The sequence below is a fragment of the Sinocyclocheilus grahami genome, unplaced genomic scaffold (genome assembly GCF_001515645.1).
Source record: "Sinocyclocheilus grahami isolate Dianchi unplaced genomic scaffold, SAMN03320097.WGS_v1.1 scaffold691.1, whole genome shotgun sequence".
Classification (NCBI taxonomy): Eukaryota; Metazoa; Chordata; class Actinopteri; order Cypriniformes; family Cyprinidae; genus Sinocyclocheilus; species Sinocyclocheilus grahami.
This window is the reverse complement of record NW_015505870.1, coordinates 254,931-273,851: the sequence shown is the minus strand read 5'-3', so window position 1 is coordinate 273,851 and position 18,921 is coordinate 254,931. Positions and strand designations below refer to the sequence as shown.

At 36.5% G+C, this 18,921-nt stretch overlaps 1 protein-coding gene across 1 annotated transcript in view; it reads right to left on the bottom strand.

Annotated features, from left to right (window-relative positions):
• LOC107559541 (RNA-binding protein 20-like) overlaps positions 1-18,921 on the bottom strand; it is a 55,858-nt gene that overhangs the window by 6,526 nt on the left and 30,411 nt on the right. The window contains exons 4-11 of the mRNA XM_016243402.1: positions 13,412-14,417; positions 12,203-12,264; positions 11,716-11,813; positions 11,091-11,182; positions 3,207-3,217; positions 2,225-2,834; positions 1,802-1,894; positions 791-1,349 (exon numbers count right to left, since the gene is read on the bottom strand). Coding sequence (XP_016098888.1) covers positions 791-1,349; positions 1,802-1,894; positions 2,225-2,834; positions 3,207-3,217; positions 11,091-11,182; positions 11,716-11,813; positions 12,203-12,264; positions 13,412-14,417 — 2,531 coding nt within the window. The remainder of the gene's footprint in view (positions 1-790; positions 1,350-1,801; positions 1,895-2,224; positions 2,835-3,206; positions 3,218-11,090; positions 11,183-11,715; positions 11,814-12,202; positions 12,265-13,411; positions 14,418-18,921) is intronic.

Sequence of the window (18,921 nt, the reverse complement as noted above, 5' to 3'; positions counted from 1 at the left end):
ATGAGCCGAAAAGAACGCACGTCACACCTCTGTTTATCAATTTGCACTGGCTACCAATAGCTGCTTGCATAAAATTCAAGGCATTGATGTTTGCCTACAAAATCACTACTGGCTCTGCACCCCTTTACCTAAATTCATCACTTCAGACTTATGTGCCTCTAGAAGCTTGAGTTCTGCAAGTGAAAGTCGCTTTATTGTGCTATCCCAAAGAAGCACAAAATCACTTTCACGGACTTTTAAATTAAATGTCCCCTCCTGGTGGAATGACCTGCCCAACTCAGTCCGAATCCTTAACCATCTTCAAGAATCGGCTAAAACACATCTCTTCCATCTTTATTTGACCCTCTAACTCTAGCACTGTCTATTCTAATTCTATTCTTTATAAAAAAACAAACAAACAAAAACTTGACCTTTTTAGACTTACACTCTATTTACTAACTGCTTGTTTTCTTTTTAAAAAAACTAACACTTGCTTCTTTTTGTATTCTATCTATTTGTTTTCTTTTTATTTATTATACAATTAACAAAAGCAAAAAAGGCCTTGAACACTAGCTTGCTCTATTCTTTTTCTATTGTATCTGTTTTCTTTTTATTTATTATATGATTTAAAAAAAACCTTGCTACGTGTACTGCGTTAAGCTAACCGTGACTTTATATAGCACTTACATATTATTGCACTTTTGTTGATTTTGATTGCTTTCATTATCCTCATTTGTAAGTGGCTTTGGATAAAAGTGTCTGCTATATGTCTAAATGTAAATGTAAACCAACTAAAGTCAGTTGTGGGTACCTTTCTTCTGACTGTCAAGTTTGAGACATGGTTCCTTCTTGTCCATCTCTGCCGTCTTTCTCTCATCATTACTCAAGTCATTCACTTTCCCACTTTCACATGTGTTGCTGTTGTTTAGAGGACCAGCTGGCATGGTTGTGTCGATGTGTGTGTCCATATGAGTGATGGAGCAGGTCTCCTCCAAAGCACTCTTGAACTCCTGGGACGGGAAGCGTTTGAGTTGACAGACCGGTTGCTCTGGGGCAGATGGTCTTAGGGGCGTCTCACCAGGCCTGGACTGAGCACCTCCAGAGCTTTCCTCAGGGACCAAATCCTGCAGTGGAAGGGACAGAGGGTCCACCGTGCTCTCCTCACCTTCTGTTGGGGTCTTCGTGATTGGTTTAGGGCTCTCTGCTGTCGACTGGCTGGGCTCGACTCTCTGGTCCTCCTCGTGAAGATCAGGTAGATCAGGTTCAACTATAGAGTCGTCCTCTCCTCCGACTTCATCTACAGTCACCAGTTCCTCCATGCTTTTAGGATACCAGCTCTCCTCCTCTCCATCATCTACACTTTCCAGTCCCTGAAAGCCAGGAAACATTAGAAACTAATACTTTTATTCAGCAAGGATGCAACAAATTGATCAAAAGTGACAGTAAAGACTTTTATAATGTTACAAAATATTTCTAGTTCAAATAAATGCTGTAAATACAAGAATCCTAAAAAAAAAATTATCAAGGTTTCCACAAAAATATGAAGCAGCACAACTGTTTTAAACATTGATAATAATATTAAATATTTATTGAGTAGCAAATCAGCATATTAGAATGATTTCTGAAGGATCATGTGACACTGAAGACTGGAGTAATGATGCTGATAATTCAGCTTTACATCACAGGAATAAATTACATTTTAGAATATATTAAACAAGAAAATGGTTATTTTAATTTGTACAATTATTTCACAATATTAGTGTTTTTACTGAATATTTTTTTACATTTCCGAAAGCAAAAATGCGTTTGAATGAATGTTTACCTCGCTGTCACCATCTCTGCCACACTTTGAAGACTGTGCAGGTTTGCTGTTATGAGGAGATGCTGATCTTTCTTTGGCTCTATATTCTTCCTTCTGTAATATGTAAAAAAAAAACAGCGCTATTAAAATATTGTCTATGCAGGCACATAATATAATATAATATAATATTACAATAATATAATATAAAAATAAATTCTTTAAATATTTACAATATTTATCAAAGTTTATATATTTTAAATAATATATAATATTAAAATAAAATAATAATATAAAGATATAAAATGCATGAAGTAAACGATACTATATTTTATATTTTGAATATTTGTTTAATATTCTTAACTCTAAGAATGACTTCAATTTTGTGATTCAGAACATTATACACAGTATTACAGTTGTCTTGTTTTTCAAATGTGTAGGACATGCCTGATTTTCGGACTCTTTCTCCTCTTTATCTTGTCTCCGGCTCGGCTTCTTGCTGCGTCCTCTGTCTTCAGCTGTCCGGTTGGAGTTTGTGTCGTCCGTCACGTCTGACTCTGAGTGTCGGTGTCTGTGATAGTCGCCACCTTCCCTTCTCTTCGTTTTCCCCTCGTGTCTCTGATGTTGCAGCCTGCTCAGTTTATCAGTCTTGTACTGCGAGTCTTTCTTGTAAAAGTCATCTATGGAGTGGTAGGAGGAGAAGGACAAACCCTGAGGGCTTCCGCGGGGATACCAGTCCCTGCCCCGCTCGTCCCCGGGCCCCATACGGTCCCCGGTTTTAAGGTAGGGTTTCCTGCGCTCAGACAGCCATCCGTTGGGTCTCTCTTCCTCGTCGTTCCTCCAGTCGTCTCTCTCGCGGGGGTCCTCATCGCCACGGGAATGGGACGTCCAGTCCCAAGAGGCCCGGCGGGGACCCATGCCGTTGCTCCAGTCAGGCCGACAGGACGGCCCCGGTGGACTGTGGGCGGAGCTACAGGAAGTGAAGCTCGGACTGTGTGAGCGCGGACTCAGAGAACGACTGACTGGACTGCGTGATCTGGCACGCTCCGGCAGGTACCTGCACAAAACAGCAGCAGATTTGGGAGAATGATAAAGAAAAGGAAAAATCTTTAAAAATTAATACCGAAAACACATGTGGCAAAGTTCTTAGAAATGTGCTCTTTGTCAGGTTTATTGTTTTGAAAAGCTTTTATACCATTTTGAAAAAAAGTTCAACTTTAATGATGTCATGTGGTGCAACCATCAAGTAAAAATAAATCATTTTTAACCTTGAATACATGTGATTGTACACATCTTAATCATGATTTTTAAAAAGGTGATAATATAAATATATTTTTTAATGATTTTTTTTTTTACAAATACCAGGAATTTTTAATTCATAAATATCATTCCATTTTTTTGAGAAGATGCACCACGTCATTTTACTAACCTTGCCTTGTTCTGAAAAAGTCAAATGATCTGATATCAAGAAACTCTGAAATATTATATAATATTATAAATACAATAAATATTATATAACCAATACAACTATTTTTAAATGTTATTTTTCCATTTTCACTTTAAAAATGAATAAAATTCTATATCTAAGTATTCTATATCTACTATATTTAAGTATCTAACATTAAAAAAATAAGTAATTTTAGCTAATTAATCTATATTATACCTAAAATAGAACATTGAAATATAGTTAATAATTCTATATTATCACACAGTCATGAAGGTGTGCAGGGGTCATCTCTGTGATGCCATTTCCTTTTTAATGTTTTTGTTTTCTGCGTGTTGGTCACACCACATGACTTAGATTTGCAAGACATATAAAATATTATTTATATTATGTAAAATATAATAATAATATACAATTGTGAATAATAATAATAATAATAATAAAGTAAAAGATTATGCCAAACTACTTAATAATATTGTTTTCTTCTTTATGTTGTGAGGACAGTTTCATCACCCCCCTACTGCTGCTGAAATACAACATTTCCCTAGCATTGCCAAAAAACAATGCCCACACCAGGGCCCATGGGCCAAAGTTGGCCCGTGATGACCTTTGATTGTGGCCATGCCATATCACAAGAGGAAAGAAGAAGAAGAAATACGGCACTGAATTATAATTTAATTTCTAAGTTACATATATATGTAATGTATATTGAAATGTAAAAAAACTATGTAAGTGACCTTCAAAAATGTATTTATATATATATTTATTTATAATAATTATATTATTAAAAAGGCATTTAATACGTTTGAATAATATAGTAGGATATAATATTATATTCACTTTTAGCCTACTGTCCTCAATCAAGTTTTATTTTTGGCCCTTCATAATAAAAAGTTTGGGAACCTAACATACTTCATCAGGTTGAAATGTATTATTTACAACCGAGTCTGAAAAACAAAAAAAATCCTGAAGCGTACTTAAAAACTAAAACCTGATCTGAAAACAAGAGATATTACTGTGGGATATCATAAATATCTCATAAAATTAACCCATGTTTTATTTATTCATTAAATAAACATCTCTCTCTCTCTCTCTCTCTCTCTCTCTATATATATATATATATATATAATTAATCCATGCTATAATATAACATTTTAAATGTTATGTTTCAACAATGTAAAAACTACATAAAGTCTCTAAATGGTAAATTTAGCGAATTAATCTATATTATAACTAAAATCTAAATAGATAATAAAAAGTTAAGGATAATTCTATATAATTTTACTATACTATAATTTAAAGATCCTAGAAAGGATTTAAAATGTCATTTTATCCTATTAATCTACACTGCCTTTCAAAAGTTTGTGGTCAGAAATATTTTCATGTTTTTGAAAAGTTTCTTCTGCTCATCAAGGCTGTATTCATTTAACCAAAGATACAGTAAAAACAGTAATATTGTGAAATGTTATTACAATTTAAACTACCTGTTTTTAAAATTAAAAGCCATTACTCCAGTCACATAATAAGAAATTATTCGAGTTGCGCAGCTTCATATTTCCATTGGAATTTTTTTTTGTCAGATTATTTAATGAACAGAAAACGCAAAATACCAGCATTTTTTTAAATAGGCATTATATATATTATAGAATTTTAACATTTAACATGATAAATGTCTTTACTGAGACTTTATCAATTGTATGCATTCTTTCTGAATAAAAGTTTTCATCTCTTGCAAAAAAATTAATTCTTACTTACGCCAAACTTTTATGGTAGCATATATTATACCTGTACCACAATATGAATTAAATAATGTATATTATTCTACAGGAAATGTAATTTAAAAATGTAAATTTCAGACTACCTTTTTATACCTGTACGTATAGCAAAATTGAAATACTCTAAAAAGCATGTAAAATTAAATTTCCATGACAGTAATATAAGCTACAGTGAGGTGGGATGTGTACCGGGAGTTTTTCACATGAAGGTGGCAGGATTTGATTGACAGCAGCAAGTGTGAGAGCACAGGGTCACACATGAGCACAGGGTCAGAGTCGAGGGGCAGGGTTTACACTGCAATTTACACACCATAGGAGGAGTATTATAGTGTAAGCACCACAGAGATCCACAGAGTGTGTGAGAACCGAATAATTATCATGACTGCCGAACGTGAGAATGAAAGCAGTGAAACTCGTGACGTTCCTGTCATCCGTGTAAATGATTCAACCGTCGGACTCGGACCGGACCTCAAAACGGTGCCGAAAAGGCACAGAATGTGACAACCATTTGCAAATTCAAAGACTTAAACCTATGTTAATCTAGACATGGTTGATTTCTGGGTTTATCTGCGGCTGGCCGCTGACCGACTCTAACAGTCTGAGCTGAGCTCGTGATAATTCTATGAATGGCTTCCTGCCAGACTTTCCCTTTGGCCAAATGTGCCAAAAAAGGTCCCATTAGGTCTACCTCCATAAACACATACCAAAATAGACTGCCAAACAGGCTGTTTATGCCTCTGCTATATGCTATACAAGTCAGCGTTTAACTGTGAATGGCTTCTGTGTGCTGGCCTAGTAAAATGCAACACCAGTGTTTTGGAGTTCGTTCAGCTTATTGTAGGCAGTTGAAGATTGTTGAGTGGCTCGATGTCCTGGTAATGAAGGTGATTATGTTGAAATGCTGGGTGAAACATAACTCTGGCAGTGCAGTGAAACCCTGAGGGGCTGTGGCTGCTGCTGATTGGCCGGCATGGAATGCCAATCAAAAGAAGATTTTTTTGTGATTGGTCTACCAAAGCACCAAAGTAGCTAAAAAAAAAAAACAGTACAAAGCTGTCACTGAGGCCGTACCCTAAGATACAAAAGCTAAAAGTTACACGTGTACCTTATTTACCCCTAAATGGTACAAATTAGTACCTTTTGAAAGGTTACTGCATCAGTATTGTACATATTTTGTAGAAATTGTTGCAAACATAATGAGTCTTTCAAACAGGTTTCCCCAATCACATTTTCCTTCTGTTACTGGTTGGTCAAACAGATAGCCACACCCCCAAACTCGTGCCATTGGTTGAGTCAGTGTTGCTATGCTCGGCTGGTCGGGATTCGTAAACAAACAGAGCAATGTTTTGAAAGCATGACAGTGTAAAGAGTGGCTTCAAAGGCCCATTTTGATGGAAAATCAACCTACAAAGTTGTCTCTGGTTATTAAGTTGTAGTGTTATTTTATTACCGAGATTTATAAAAGAGCATTATACCTTTTATTAATATTTTGAAGTATTTTATTTTCAGTTTTCATTTTAATTTTAGTTAAAGTTTTAGTCATTTATTTATTTATTTATTTTTTTTCTAGATAATTTCAGTTTTAATTGTAGTTATTTTTGAACATCAACTTAAACATTAAATGAAAATGAAGAATACTGCCTTGGCTAGCTTAAATAAAATAATAAAATTTCCGACTTTTATACTTTATTTTGGTTAACATTTATTTTATTTTAAGTAAGAAAATGTTTGTTATGGACACTCTTAGTTAACTAAAATAAGCCTAAGTTGTGATAAAGTTAAGTTGTGATAAAGCATTTTAACACTAATAAAGATGAGAAATAACTAGGTATCGGAGACTATAACTGTTAAATGTCTTCTGTATAATTTCTATATAATATAATTGCTAACATAATTTATGTGGAAAATCAAAATAACATATTATTTTGAATAAGTCTGACACGTGACGTTATGGGACAGTGACATGACTTTAATTAATTAATTAATTTTATTTTCTATTTTTATTTTATTTCGATGTGCTAGCAGTGTCAAGGTCGTGGGTTTAACAAACTGCTTTGGATAAAATGCATAAATACAATTTCAATCCAGATTTTTTTTATGCAATATCCTAAAATTTGCATAAAAATATATACAATGAATAGAAATTGGCATAGAAACAATTTTCACTCAGAAATTACTAGAAAATTTTACAAACAGTTACAAAGAAATGACAAGTAACACTGAAATTAGTCGTTCAATTTTCAAGTTGAAAAACTGAAACAGTATTTCCTTATAAAACATACTCCAATTATCTACAATTTACAACTAATAAATACAACTAGTGTTACGATATGTAACATATATGATGTTCATTATTACCAGTAAATTGTAACTGAAGTTTCCACAAAGCAAAAATATTTTTCAGTCACCATTTCTTTGGTTATAAAAATGTATTGGTACTTTGATTACATCTTTTTTTATGTTACTGTAACAGAATGCAGTAGTGTTGTATTATGGATGTCACATTTGGCAAGAAATTAAGAGATTTGTCATGAGCACATCATAAATTAGGAGAACGAAAGGCATTCTCTTTGGAGATCTAGCGATGATGGGCACCATATCACGCTACAGATACATCTGTTCGCTTATCTAGAGAGGGTTTAAACTGCTTTACACGGGCCCTGAAACAGGTTCATCTGAAATCTATAGCATGCACTTTCTGAATTTTATATATCTCATGGCATTCCCCCTGTCAGGAAGCCTTTATCCCCCAAAGATCAGGTTACGATTCTGCGGACTGAAACTGAATTCCACAGAGCCTTTAAAGAATCTTGGAACACATCACACACTTCTCGATTACTTGGCCGGATCGGTCAAAACCCTGAATTTCTTTGTGTACTGATTTTTGAAACAAGAGTCTGAATCTGTGCATCCTTTCACACGATAATCGGAAAACTAAAAGAATTATAAAAGCACCGCTGATGTACAGCTGCTGTAAAACAGGTGGGTTTAATAGGAGCTAACCTTAGCCTATGCCTCTCCAGCGGACTAAATCATAAATAACTTGGCTAAAAAGACCACCGTAAAGAATCTTTGTGCAAGTCTCTGAATCCACAAGCTGGCAACCGCATAAAATACCGTCCTGCACAGGACATGGTTTCAATTATAGGTGGCAGACATCTGTGCAAGGTCAGAGCATCTAATCTGAAACAATGCTTCACGCCGTCCATATGTGACGACCCATCAGTCGCACTCAGACTCACATTACTATAGTTCACGCAAACAAAGAACAAGCATGAGAGGTGAAATAAACAGAAGACAAACCGATGACAAGAATAATGTCGAAGAAGTGCATTATAACAATGAATAAAATACATATTTAGAAACTATAATAATATAATGTAATATAATATAATTGTCACAACCACATGGACTTTGTTTTCCCTTTTGCACCGTTTACATTCATTGTGTTAACTATGTCATGTGGTTTAGGTGTGTCTTGTTAATTTTCCTTGTTTGGTTGTGTGTTCAGTTTTCAGTGTTTAGTTTTAGTTTGTCCGGTCTTGAGTTGTTAATGTCTGCGTGTGTGCTACCTGTATGTTGGATTACCCTTGTTAGAATAAAGACTATTGATATAACCTTCTTCATCTTCATGCGCTCATTATCACAGTGTAGCCAATAATATAATATAATATAATATAATATAATATAATATAATATATATATATATATATATATATGGATACATTAATAACATATATAAGGATGCATTCAATTTATCGAAAGTGACAGTAAAGACATTAATAATGTTACAAAATATTTCTGTTTCAAATAAATTCTGTTCTTTTGAACTGTCTATTCATCAAAGGATCCTGAAAAAAATGTATTACAGTTTCTACAAAAATATTACGCAGCACATCTGTTTCAACATTGATGGGAAGAAATGCTTCTTAAACAGCTTTAACATGCAGGAATAAATTATATTTGAAAACATTTTTTTTCTTCATATTTTCAATTGCAGTATTATTTCACAATACTGTTTTAATTTAATGTAAATTGTTGTCTTGGTGAGCCAATAAGCGTGCGTTCACACTGCCGCCGTCGAGAGCGTCAAAGTGGCCGGAAGTCATTCATTTTCAATGTGAGCCGGCGTCGAGCAGCGGTGTTATTATGCGTGAAACACGGTGTCTGAGATTGTTGGTGTTCCTGGTGAGTTGCTGATGTGCATTAACGTTATAGGAATAATAATCTAATAACATAATAAATAATAGTATACTAGTCCCAGTTCACTTTTAAACCTTTAAATGAATTTTCCTGATTATACTTACATTAAGTAATGTTCATACCTGATTATACTTACTTAAGTATAATCTTAAAGCAGGACTTTTACTTAAGACTTTTTACAGTGTGGTATTAGTGCTTTATACATTATTAGGTAAAGGATCTTAATACTTATCGACAACCACATATCCACAACAATATTTACAGAGGTTAACTTATAACATTACCCTCCTTGTGGTCAGTCTGCACAAGATCAACAAGTTGTTTGCTTTGCAGCCCCTTTAAATACAAGACAAGCATTCGATCTACGTCAGAGCGTCCACAAATCTTTCTACAGCATTGTTGGCAGGGCGGCCAGAGCGATTTTTGACATTCTAGACGGTGGCGGTGTGAACGCACAATAAGACTTCTTTCAAAAGCATAAACATTTTTTTACAACCCCAAACTTGTGTTATAATGCACTGCACTTAGTCCAAGTATAATTATCATTAATCAAGTAATTATTATAATTATTATTATTATTATGACTGTAAACTGCGATTATAAGGCATATAACATTTTCCATCCCCAAATGGCATAACAATGATTCTCTCATGAAAATGATAACTCCGTTTCAGTCTGCTTTGGTTTGCTACACTAAACTTAAATATGCAAGTCATTATTATTATTATTATAATTATTATTATAACTTTTTAAATAAGACAGAATAATGCAAAAATACTATTAATTCTAAAATCATATGATTATTAAATAAAAATAATAATTTAATATTAATTAGTAACATTTGCTAGATAAAAGCTGGTTTTGGCGAGTACATAAATAACGTGGAATTACAGGCAATTTGGCCAGTAACATTTATTTATTTTAGAAATTACAACAAAATAGAGTGCAATAACTACAGTCAAACTCACACTGATGTAAGAGATTCAAATCAATAACCCATTTACTGAAGAAAATCTCAGTGGAATGTTTACCATCAGTTTTTTTAGCTGGAAAGCAAACCAAAATAAATAAATAAATAAATAAAATCTCTTTTTGCCTTAACTTCAAAAATCAAAACCAAAAGCAAAACGGGTGGTTTTGTGTCATGTCATGTTTCACTGAGAGATTGTATATATTGCTACAACTGACAGCAATGATCAGAGCTATTTTTTATGAAAGAAAAATGTTATATATATTTTTTGTCATTAAATACATTATTAAAAATTAAATAGGACAAGATCTGTCTAGCCTGATGCATTCCCACCTTATTACAACAGCATGACAGCATAACTACCTGAACCGAGTGTGATCGGCACCTATTGATTTAGCTGAAAAATGCAGTTGTGCTGGAAAGTTTTCAAAGCTATATACTCACAACTCTTGATACAGAAACAATCCCATATTGCTACCATACTAAATTCTTTACTCGTAATCAGTGACTGAGCCATACAATACTGTTGGCTTCCACCTGCTCTCAACGAGCTCTAGCTGTGAAGATGGCTCAGTTGTCCTTTGAATAATAAACCGTTAGACTGTGATAATAAGCACCAAGTAATCTGTCAGTCAATGAAATAGTGTGACCTAAATATAGCACACTCTGTATCTCAACACTCTTGGCTTCTTTACAAACCCTGTGAGCTAAAGGTGAAAAGAACAACGCTATGAGATAAGCCAACAAACATTCACAAATAAAGACCTCATCAACTAGAGCTAGGTGACATTTTTTAAATTGTACGACTTCTACAATGTTTAAATCATGTTTCTTAAAAAGTCAACACCAAATATCATGTGAATCTTAATAAAAAAGAAAAAAAAGCATCTGTTTAATTGTCTGCCCAATTTTAACATTTACCCCTGCTTGGTGCGAAGTAAATCCCGCCCCTGAGAGAGGACATGACTTCATGGCTGTGGCAGGCAAATATGAAGCTCTTCCAGTTGAAACATCTGTAGAAAACAGGAAACGGCACTTCAGATCCAAATATATGCTTTTATGTAATAAATGTTGACTAATTGTGTAGAATACATCTAATCAGCAAACTGTTCAGCAAATAAACTTCTTTAACAGACCTTGCGATCTTTAACAGACATCTTGCAGACATACGTGTGCTATCTAGGTTGTGTCTTGATAATGCTAGTCAGTGGTTGTATCAGAGAAGTACACTAGTATATAGATGGCCCAAAAGCTAACAACCATGTTATTTCATGGAGTCTAATCTATAAGATGGTTAAAAAGATATCAAAACAAGAAACACATTTAATAAAAATGAGCAGTGAAAAGTTTTTTTGGTCATTTCTGACAAACAAAACAACTGGTGTTAGCACACGTCACTCAGTGTGCCAGTTTGTAGACACTCCACTCCCCCGCCACTGTACTGACAGCCCTAAAAATAGAGTCCTCTAAAATCACGTCCCTGAGCTTTCAGTCTCCTGAATTTTCAGCACTTACACTGTACTACAAATTAGGAGATTTGACTTACCTTGACTGGCAGCTGACGTGTATGCCATAGTGTTACTCAGTGCCATGTTGAGACATCCTTCAGACGATACTGGAAAGTGCACTGCTCCGAGCGTCGGGCTGTGAAGGGACAGCACTGCATTTAGATCCTAAATCCCAGTGCATCTGGTCTGACTATATCTTATGACACAGCTCGAATTCAGGCCATAACTCTCTCTATATGGAAGAAGACTTGTTATAAAATAAATGTGTTTAATACAGAGATTGGCTGTACTTATAAAATGCTTAACAAGAGAATCACAGGCGATGACCGGTACGTAACTCGGATCAAAATAGACCACATACAAACAAGCTCTTTAAAACTATCTTGTTTCTACTCCAAGTTAGCAACTATTACTGTACATGCATCAGAGTTTGATTATCACCATCATAAGACACTTAAAAATACACTGCTCATCAATTGATGAATGTTGTAACATGGTACAAATGGTATTTTCCTTTGTACTCACCTTTCGGTGTAGAGCGAACAGTTCTGCAGATGTAACTTGCCCTTCACATGCTGGTCCCAGTCCTGAAAACAGCACACACACACATACACACACACACACACACACACACGATACGCCTGTCAGATAGACTTCACTATGATCCTTCTCTATGAGAGTGAGATATTCCCCTGGTGTAGCCACATCCTGGGCCAATTAGAAAGCTAGTAGTTCACAGCTAGGGCGAGCAATAATCGAGAACGAATGCGATTATGGCAAACTCTTGCAGAACAACTGCGTTCTCGCCCCCTCTAAACCTGCCTCCAGTCGACACATGCCAGCTGCCACAAAAGCATTCACGCCCTAGTGTAACCAATTACCCCTTTTTAAACAAGTATCACAAAAACCCTCTCAGTTCTGCAGAAATAACTGGAAGAAAACTGTTGCTGCTGTCCAGACAACTGGATCTCAATTCTGTATACTGGAGCTGAGACATCAGGACAGACGTAGATATGGTGCATAGTACATTAGCAGAATTCAAAGCTTATTTGACAAAGCTTCAGCTAGGGCGAGCAATAATCGAGAACGAATGCGATTATGGCAAACTCTTGCAGAACAACTGCGTTCTCGCCCCCTCTAAACCTGCCTCCAGTCGACACATGCCAGCTGCCACAAAAGCATTCACGCCCTAGTGTAACCAATTACCCCTTTTTAAACAAGTATCACAAAAACCCTCTCAGTTCTGCAGAAATAACTGGAAGAAAACTGTTGCTGCTGTCCAGACAACTGGATCTCAATTCTGTATACTGGAGCTGAGACATCAGGACAGACGTAGATATGGTGCATAGTACATTAGCAGAATTCAAAGCTTAGCATAAATTTGGCACATGTAGGGAAAAAAAATTAAGAGCCTTGTAATGTTTGTCTTACAACTATTTGATTCTGTTCAAACCTAGTATTGAGATCCGTCTTTGTTATCTGATCACAAGAAGGATTAAAAACAAGTATGAACAGGGTCCAAAATGTTTTTTGATTCCATCTTGTGTCATCTGATCTCAACTGGACATTGCTAAATAGAGGTAGTAACAGAATTCTAAATTGTGTCTGGTTCAGCCAACATTTGGAGTAGTTGAAAACACATCACATTGGTAGTGTAAATGCTAATCCATCTTTGAGGTTGGTGCGAATGGGCCATTTCCTTTAATCTCAACCAACAAGATCTACTCAACTCACCTTCAGGTTGTAAACCTTCTTCTCACAAATGGTGCATTGATGGGGTAGGTGTAAAGGTGTTGTCCCGTGATAGTCATTGAACTGGTGGGGCTGCAATTGCAAGGTCCCCCTTTCCTCACTCTGGGAAACCTGTGGCTGCTGTTGAAATCCCCCTTGATGCCCAAGGGGTGGGCCAATCCCTGGGCCACATGTTGAGTTGAATTTAGGATCTGCTGTGGGTTCCTCTGGGTTATACAACTCTGCTCTCTGACCCACAAACCCTGGTCCGGGTGGTAGCCAACCACCAGAACCTGTTCCTGTACCTATATCCATCTTCCCCATGTTGATCGGACCTTTCCATTGATCCTTAGAGGCTAATGAGGCTGATCCCAGATTCTGATCCTTGCTTCCTCCCATGAAACATGTTTGTTGTACTGGTGTTTCTGAGGAGTAGAAGTCCCTTTGAAAATGGACATTGTTTCTGGGTTGTGTAGAGGCTCCACCATACTCTCCCCCATCACATGCTTTACTAGTGACCACTGAAGCCCCTCCCAAATATCCAAACTGCAAGCGACGGTCCGTGTCCGTCGAATATGTTCCGGCCTTTTTGCTCAATTCATTGTGCTGACTAGCTTTCTGGTTGGACACCCCACTGTAGTTGGTGGGCCTGATTCCCGTGGGATTTGGGACAAAGCCACCACCAACCAGTTGTCCCAGTGCAGCATTTGGTGGTGGGAAGGCTATGGGTGGAGGTGGAAAGGCCCCACCGTGGGCCTGGGCCATGCTGGAACCCCGAAGATGGTTGAAGAGAGGCTGGGACATGGCCACATTAGAAAGAACCTGATTTAGGACAGTGGCTGCAGCAGCAGTATTGGTAGTCTGGGCAAGTTTGAGGCGGTGTAGGGTGAGCTGGGCCTGAAGCTGAGCCAGCTGAAGACTGGCAGGACTCAGCAGCAGGTTCTGACCCAGTCCACCATGAGCACTAGCCAGAGGAGCAGACTTATTATCAAGCTTTTCTCCTGAGGTACTGTGGAAAGACAAAAAAACAGTTCATCAATTTAATGACCATGATGCATGGGAAACATACACAGTAAAAACTAGACATCAACAAGTAACTATGCAAAGAGTTACATGGGTCACAATTTTAATGAGAGCTCTTAAAACTGAAAGATGTTGTTTTACAAAACCTCAAGGTGCTGAAATGGGTTTTGTCCAATTCAGAAACATTCTTCCTGGCCAGAGATGAGTACAGAAACTCTAGACTCACTGTCCCTGTTTGAGTGGACTGATTAATGCGCTCACATGCTTGCTAAATTTAGCAAGCACTACTATCAATCAAAATATTTGTGCAAGCCTGATACCCCTCTAGCTGAGCACACACCCTCCAAGCCCAGAGCTGACATAAGTGGCAAAGACCCAAGGGAAAGTTGTATTAGTGGTGAAAGAGGGAACAACAATGTTTCTCAAAGGCACAGGCCATGATAATGGGATTTTGTAGTCCTTTAACCTCAGAGGTTTTTTATGAAGTAGATTCCAGGTGTTCTGGTGTTTCAAATACAGGCCAAGGTCATACATGAGCAGTCAAGAAACGAAAGAAAGGGGTCCTTTCAGATCTGAATTTGTGCAACTGAATCTTTTGGTGGGATTAGCACCTCTCCAGAGTACTGCTGGAGTCATTTAAGATTATGACATGGATTTACAGGAGCCTTTCCAGATCATAAAGTTCACACATCAATAACGGCTCTAAATAAGTTATCCCTTCTTTCTTTAGACCAGAAGATAATAAGATAAGAGTTTTTGTCTGTTTTTCTACTCATTACACAGATGTTCATATTTATAACACATATTTTATATTTCTTTATATTTTATATTAAAGATTTGCATGTAGGAGACAGATCATAGTTGCATTCCAATTTACAGCGTTCCTACGCAGTGTTCAATGACTTAAGGGGTAATTTACCTCTCCACTTCCTGTTAAAAGTACGGTAGGTGATTTCGAAGAGGCTAGCAATAGCAAGCTAGCTCTAAAAAAAAAACAAGATCCACCCTCCCTGCAAATTACTCTTCAAAGCTACACCTCCTCCAATACACATGAACGCGCACAGGCAGACCAGAGGCTAACCTGCGACACGATGAGAGACGGCGTTGGTGGAAGATTAAATGCATCGCCGTCACATTACCTTATGTCTCATTCACCGGAGGGAAAACATTACAGTACAAAGTGCGTAATATTACAATAATATCACCTTCCATTCTCGCTCGGTCTGCAATAGCGCACTGGAACGCACTGATGACGTATCATGTCTGCGTGAACAGGGTGCGTGTAGGTATGCAAATACATATGTTCACAGGTAGGTAGGACAGCCTATCGTAGCCCTCGGAGGGATCGAGGGATATGATTGGACGAACATTTTATGGTCCTATGACTTTCACAGATGACATAAATACATATAAATACATTTAGACCACTTAACTTAGTGATTGCTATTGGGATGTGAAGAGACGTTCAACCAGTATAACAAAAAAATGTTTTTGAACCAAATCACCTGCCCAGCCTTTAAGTGATATACTGATAAATTTGCTCCATATGTTGTGTGCAGTGCACTTCAGACCCAGAATGCATGCTCCTTATGATCTTGAGTATCATCTAAGATGGTGGAATACAATTTGAAGAGTTTCACAGGGCACTATTGGCAACTGTAACATACCCCTGGGTGAACATGTAAGAACAAACCAAAATATCTATACACAAATCAAATGGTTGCATCAGTATTTAAAGCATTAGTCTAATGAATATAGAGTTGCAGTGAGAAATTGGCAAACAGGCCACCTCTGTTTCAAGCACTCCTGATATTTATGCAGGGATATAGTAACTGTCATCTCTCAATGACATTACACAGCAAGAGCTAAGGCTAACCAACTGCTAGAGTTTATACACAGTTAGCCCTACCGCTAATATAATACATGGAAAAAATGTAGGGTGGGATTTTATACTTGAGGGATTGATTGGTTTGGGACAAGTAGACTATCATGAGTGGTTGGAGTTGACTTTAATGTTTCTCAGACCACAAAGAAACATATTTGTGTATTTGTTTCATTGTTGTTAGCATGTAGCTAAGGGTTTATGATGCTTCAAAATGCGCTTTATGTCTTTGTGGACATTAAGAAATGTACATAAAAAAGTTTTATTAGTTATTATTATTATTATTCAGATCACATCTAGTTTTAATATTGGATTGTTGTTAGCACGTTAGCATGTAGCCAAGTGCTTCTTATGACTTGAAAGGAACTTTATATATTTGTGGGCATTAAAATAAATAAATAAATAAAATATTTTTTAATATTAACTTATTTCTCAGACCACAAAGAGATATAGATATTAGTTTCAATAAAGGTTTGTTATTAGCAAGACAGCTTGTAGCCAAGGGCTACTTGTGTTGAGAGGCACTTTATATCTTTGTGGAAACTAAAAGATACAGTTTTATTTTATTGTTATAAGCAGTAGCAGCAGTAAACTGGTACTTAAATATGGGTGTATATTACCAAGTTACTAGACATTAGCCTGGACAACCTGGCATGTGAAATGGCATGCAAAAATGTAATGGAAATCTTGGGCCAAGACACAACATACATACATTGGATTTTATAGTACAACTGGCCTTTGAGACCCAACAGCTGGTCAACTGCAGCATAACACAATTAAGAGTGCAGAAATGGAGCCAACAATGGATTTAAAAAGTCTAGCTTTATGGTTGGCATGCTATAATATGATCTTACACATCGTAAGTGCACGTAAACGCAATGACTGGCTCTCTCAGGTTGGGTTTCAAAAATATTGTAACGTTAGGAGCATGTAAGTAGTGCTTAATACCTAAAGCATATTTGCCAGATTTATTTGTTTAATTGATTCGTTCGACAGATTTGTTTTTCTTCCTCTAAAAACTTTATTTGCACATTGTTAATATGTTGTAGTGTTTCACCAAAAATGATTGATTATCATTGGCAAAGTCAAAACTCTGGATAAACAAACATTTTTGTCTGCAATTTTGCTTGCATAGCTGTGTCATTAAAGAGGACTGCTGAATATTACGGCGGTATCATCCTATCTTCATGACTCAACAGCCCAAAATACACCAGTGACACACAACACACCACGCTCAGCTACCGCCACAAACCAATACTGCTTCCACAGCTGCCCGCTCGCTTCCAAACTCTCATATAAGCAGAGGATCCAGGTGTCAAATGCCCTTCACCAATTAATACAAGCCATGAACACTGACCTTAATTGAGGCAAGTGAGGCCTGCAGTTCTTTAGATGTTGTTCTGGGTTCTTTTATGACCTCTTGGATGAGTCGTCGTTGTGCTCTTGGAGTAATTTTGGTTGGCCGGCAACTCCTGGGAAGGTTCACCATTGTTTTAAGTTTTCTCAATTTGTGGATAATGGCTTTGACCATGGTTCGCTGGAGTCCCAAAGCCTTAGAAATGGCTTTATAATCCTTTCCAGACTGATACATGTGAACTGTTTTGATTCTCATCTGTTCTTGAATTTCTTTAGATCGCGGCATAATGTGTTGCTATTTAAGCATGCTTCACTTTGTCAGACAGGTTCTATTTAAGAGATTTCTCGATTCAACAGGTCTGGCAGTAATCAGGCCTGGGTGTGGCTAGAGAAATTGAACTCAGGTGTGATAAACCACAGTTTTAACAGGGGGGCAAACACTTCTTCACACAGGGCCATGTAGTTTTGGATTTTGTTTTCCCTTAATAATAAAAACCTTCATTTAAAAACTGCATGTTGTGTTTACTTGTGTCATCTTTGACTAATATTTAAATTTGTTTGATGATCTGAAACATTAAAGTGCGACAAACATGCAAAAAAAATAAGAAATCAGGAAGGGGGCCAACACTTTTTCACACCACTGTATATACACAAAGTTTGGGATCAGTTTTTAAAAAAATTAATTAATACTGCAACATTTTATTTAACAGTCCTGTTCCGTGTGTACATTTGTACTTACTATATCAATTACAATAACTATAATAACTTGGTACTAAACCTGAACATACTCTTAAACCTAACCTTAACCCATGTAGTTACCTTATACTACCCAGTCCTTTCTTGGTTAAGTACACTGTAAAAAGAATTCCGTAAAATTTACGGTAAAAAAACGGCAGCTGTGGTTGCCGGAATTTTACCGTAAAAAATACGGTACCAACGTTTTAGGTTTTACGGTTTTAACTTAAATTTACAGTTAAATACCGTAATTTCATTAACTGATATAATGTTAATATACCAACCTATTGAAGTACTGAAATCTGAAAAAAACATCAAATTTGAAATGTAACGCATGGAATTCTGGGAATGTCAATTTACGGTTATTCACTGTAAATTATACGGTCTTTTCACTTCCAAAAACGGTATACTACCGTAAAATTAATGTCTGACACATGTCCAGTTTTTACTGTAGCATTTTTACAGTCTTTTACCATTAAATTCACTGTCATTTTTTACAGTAAGTACATGTACTGTA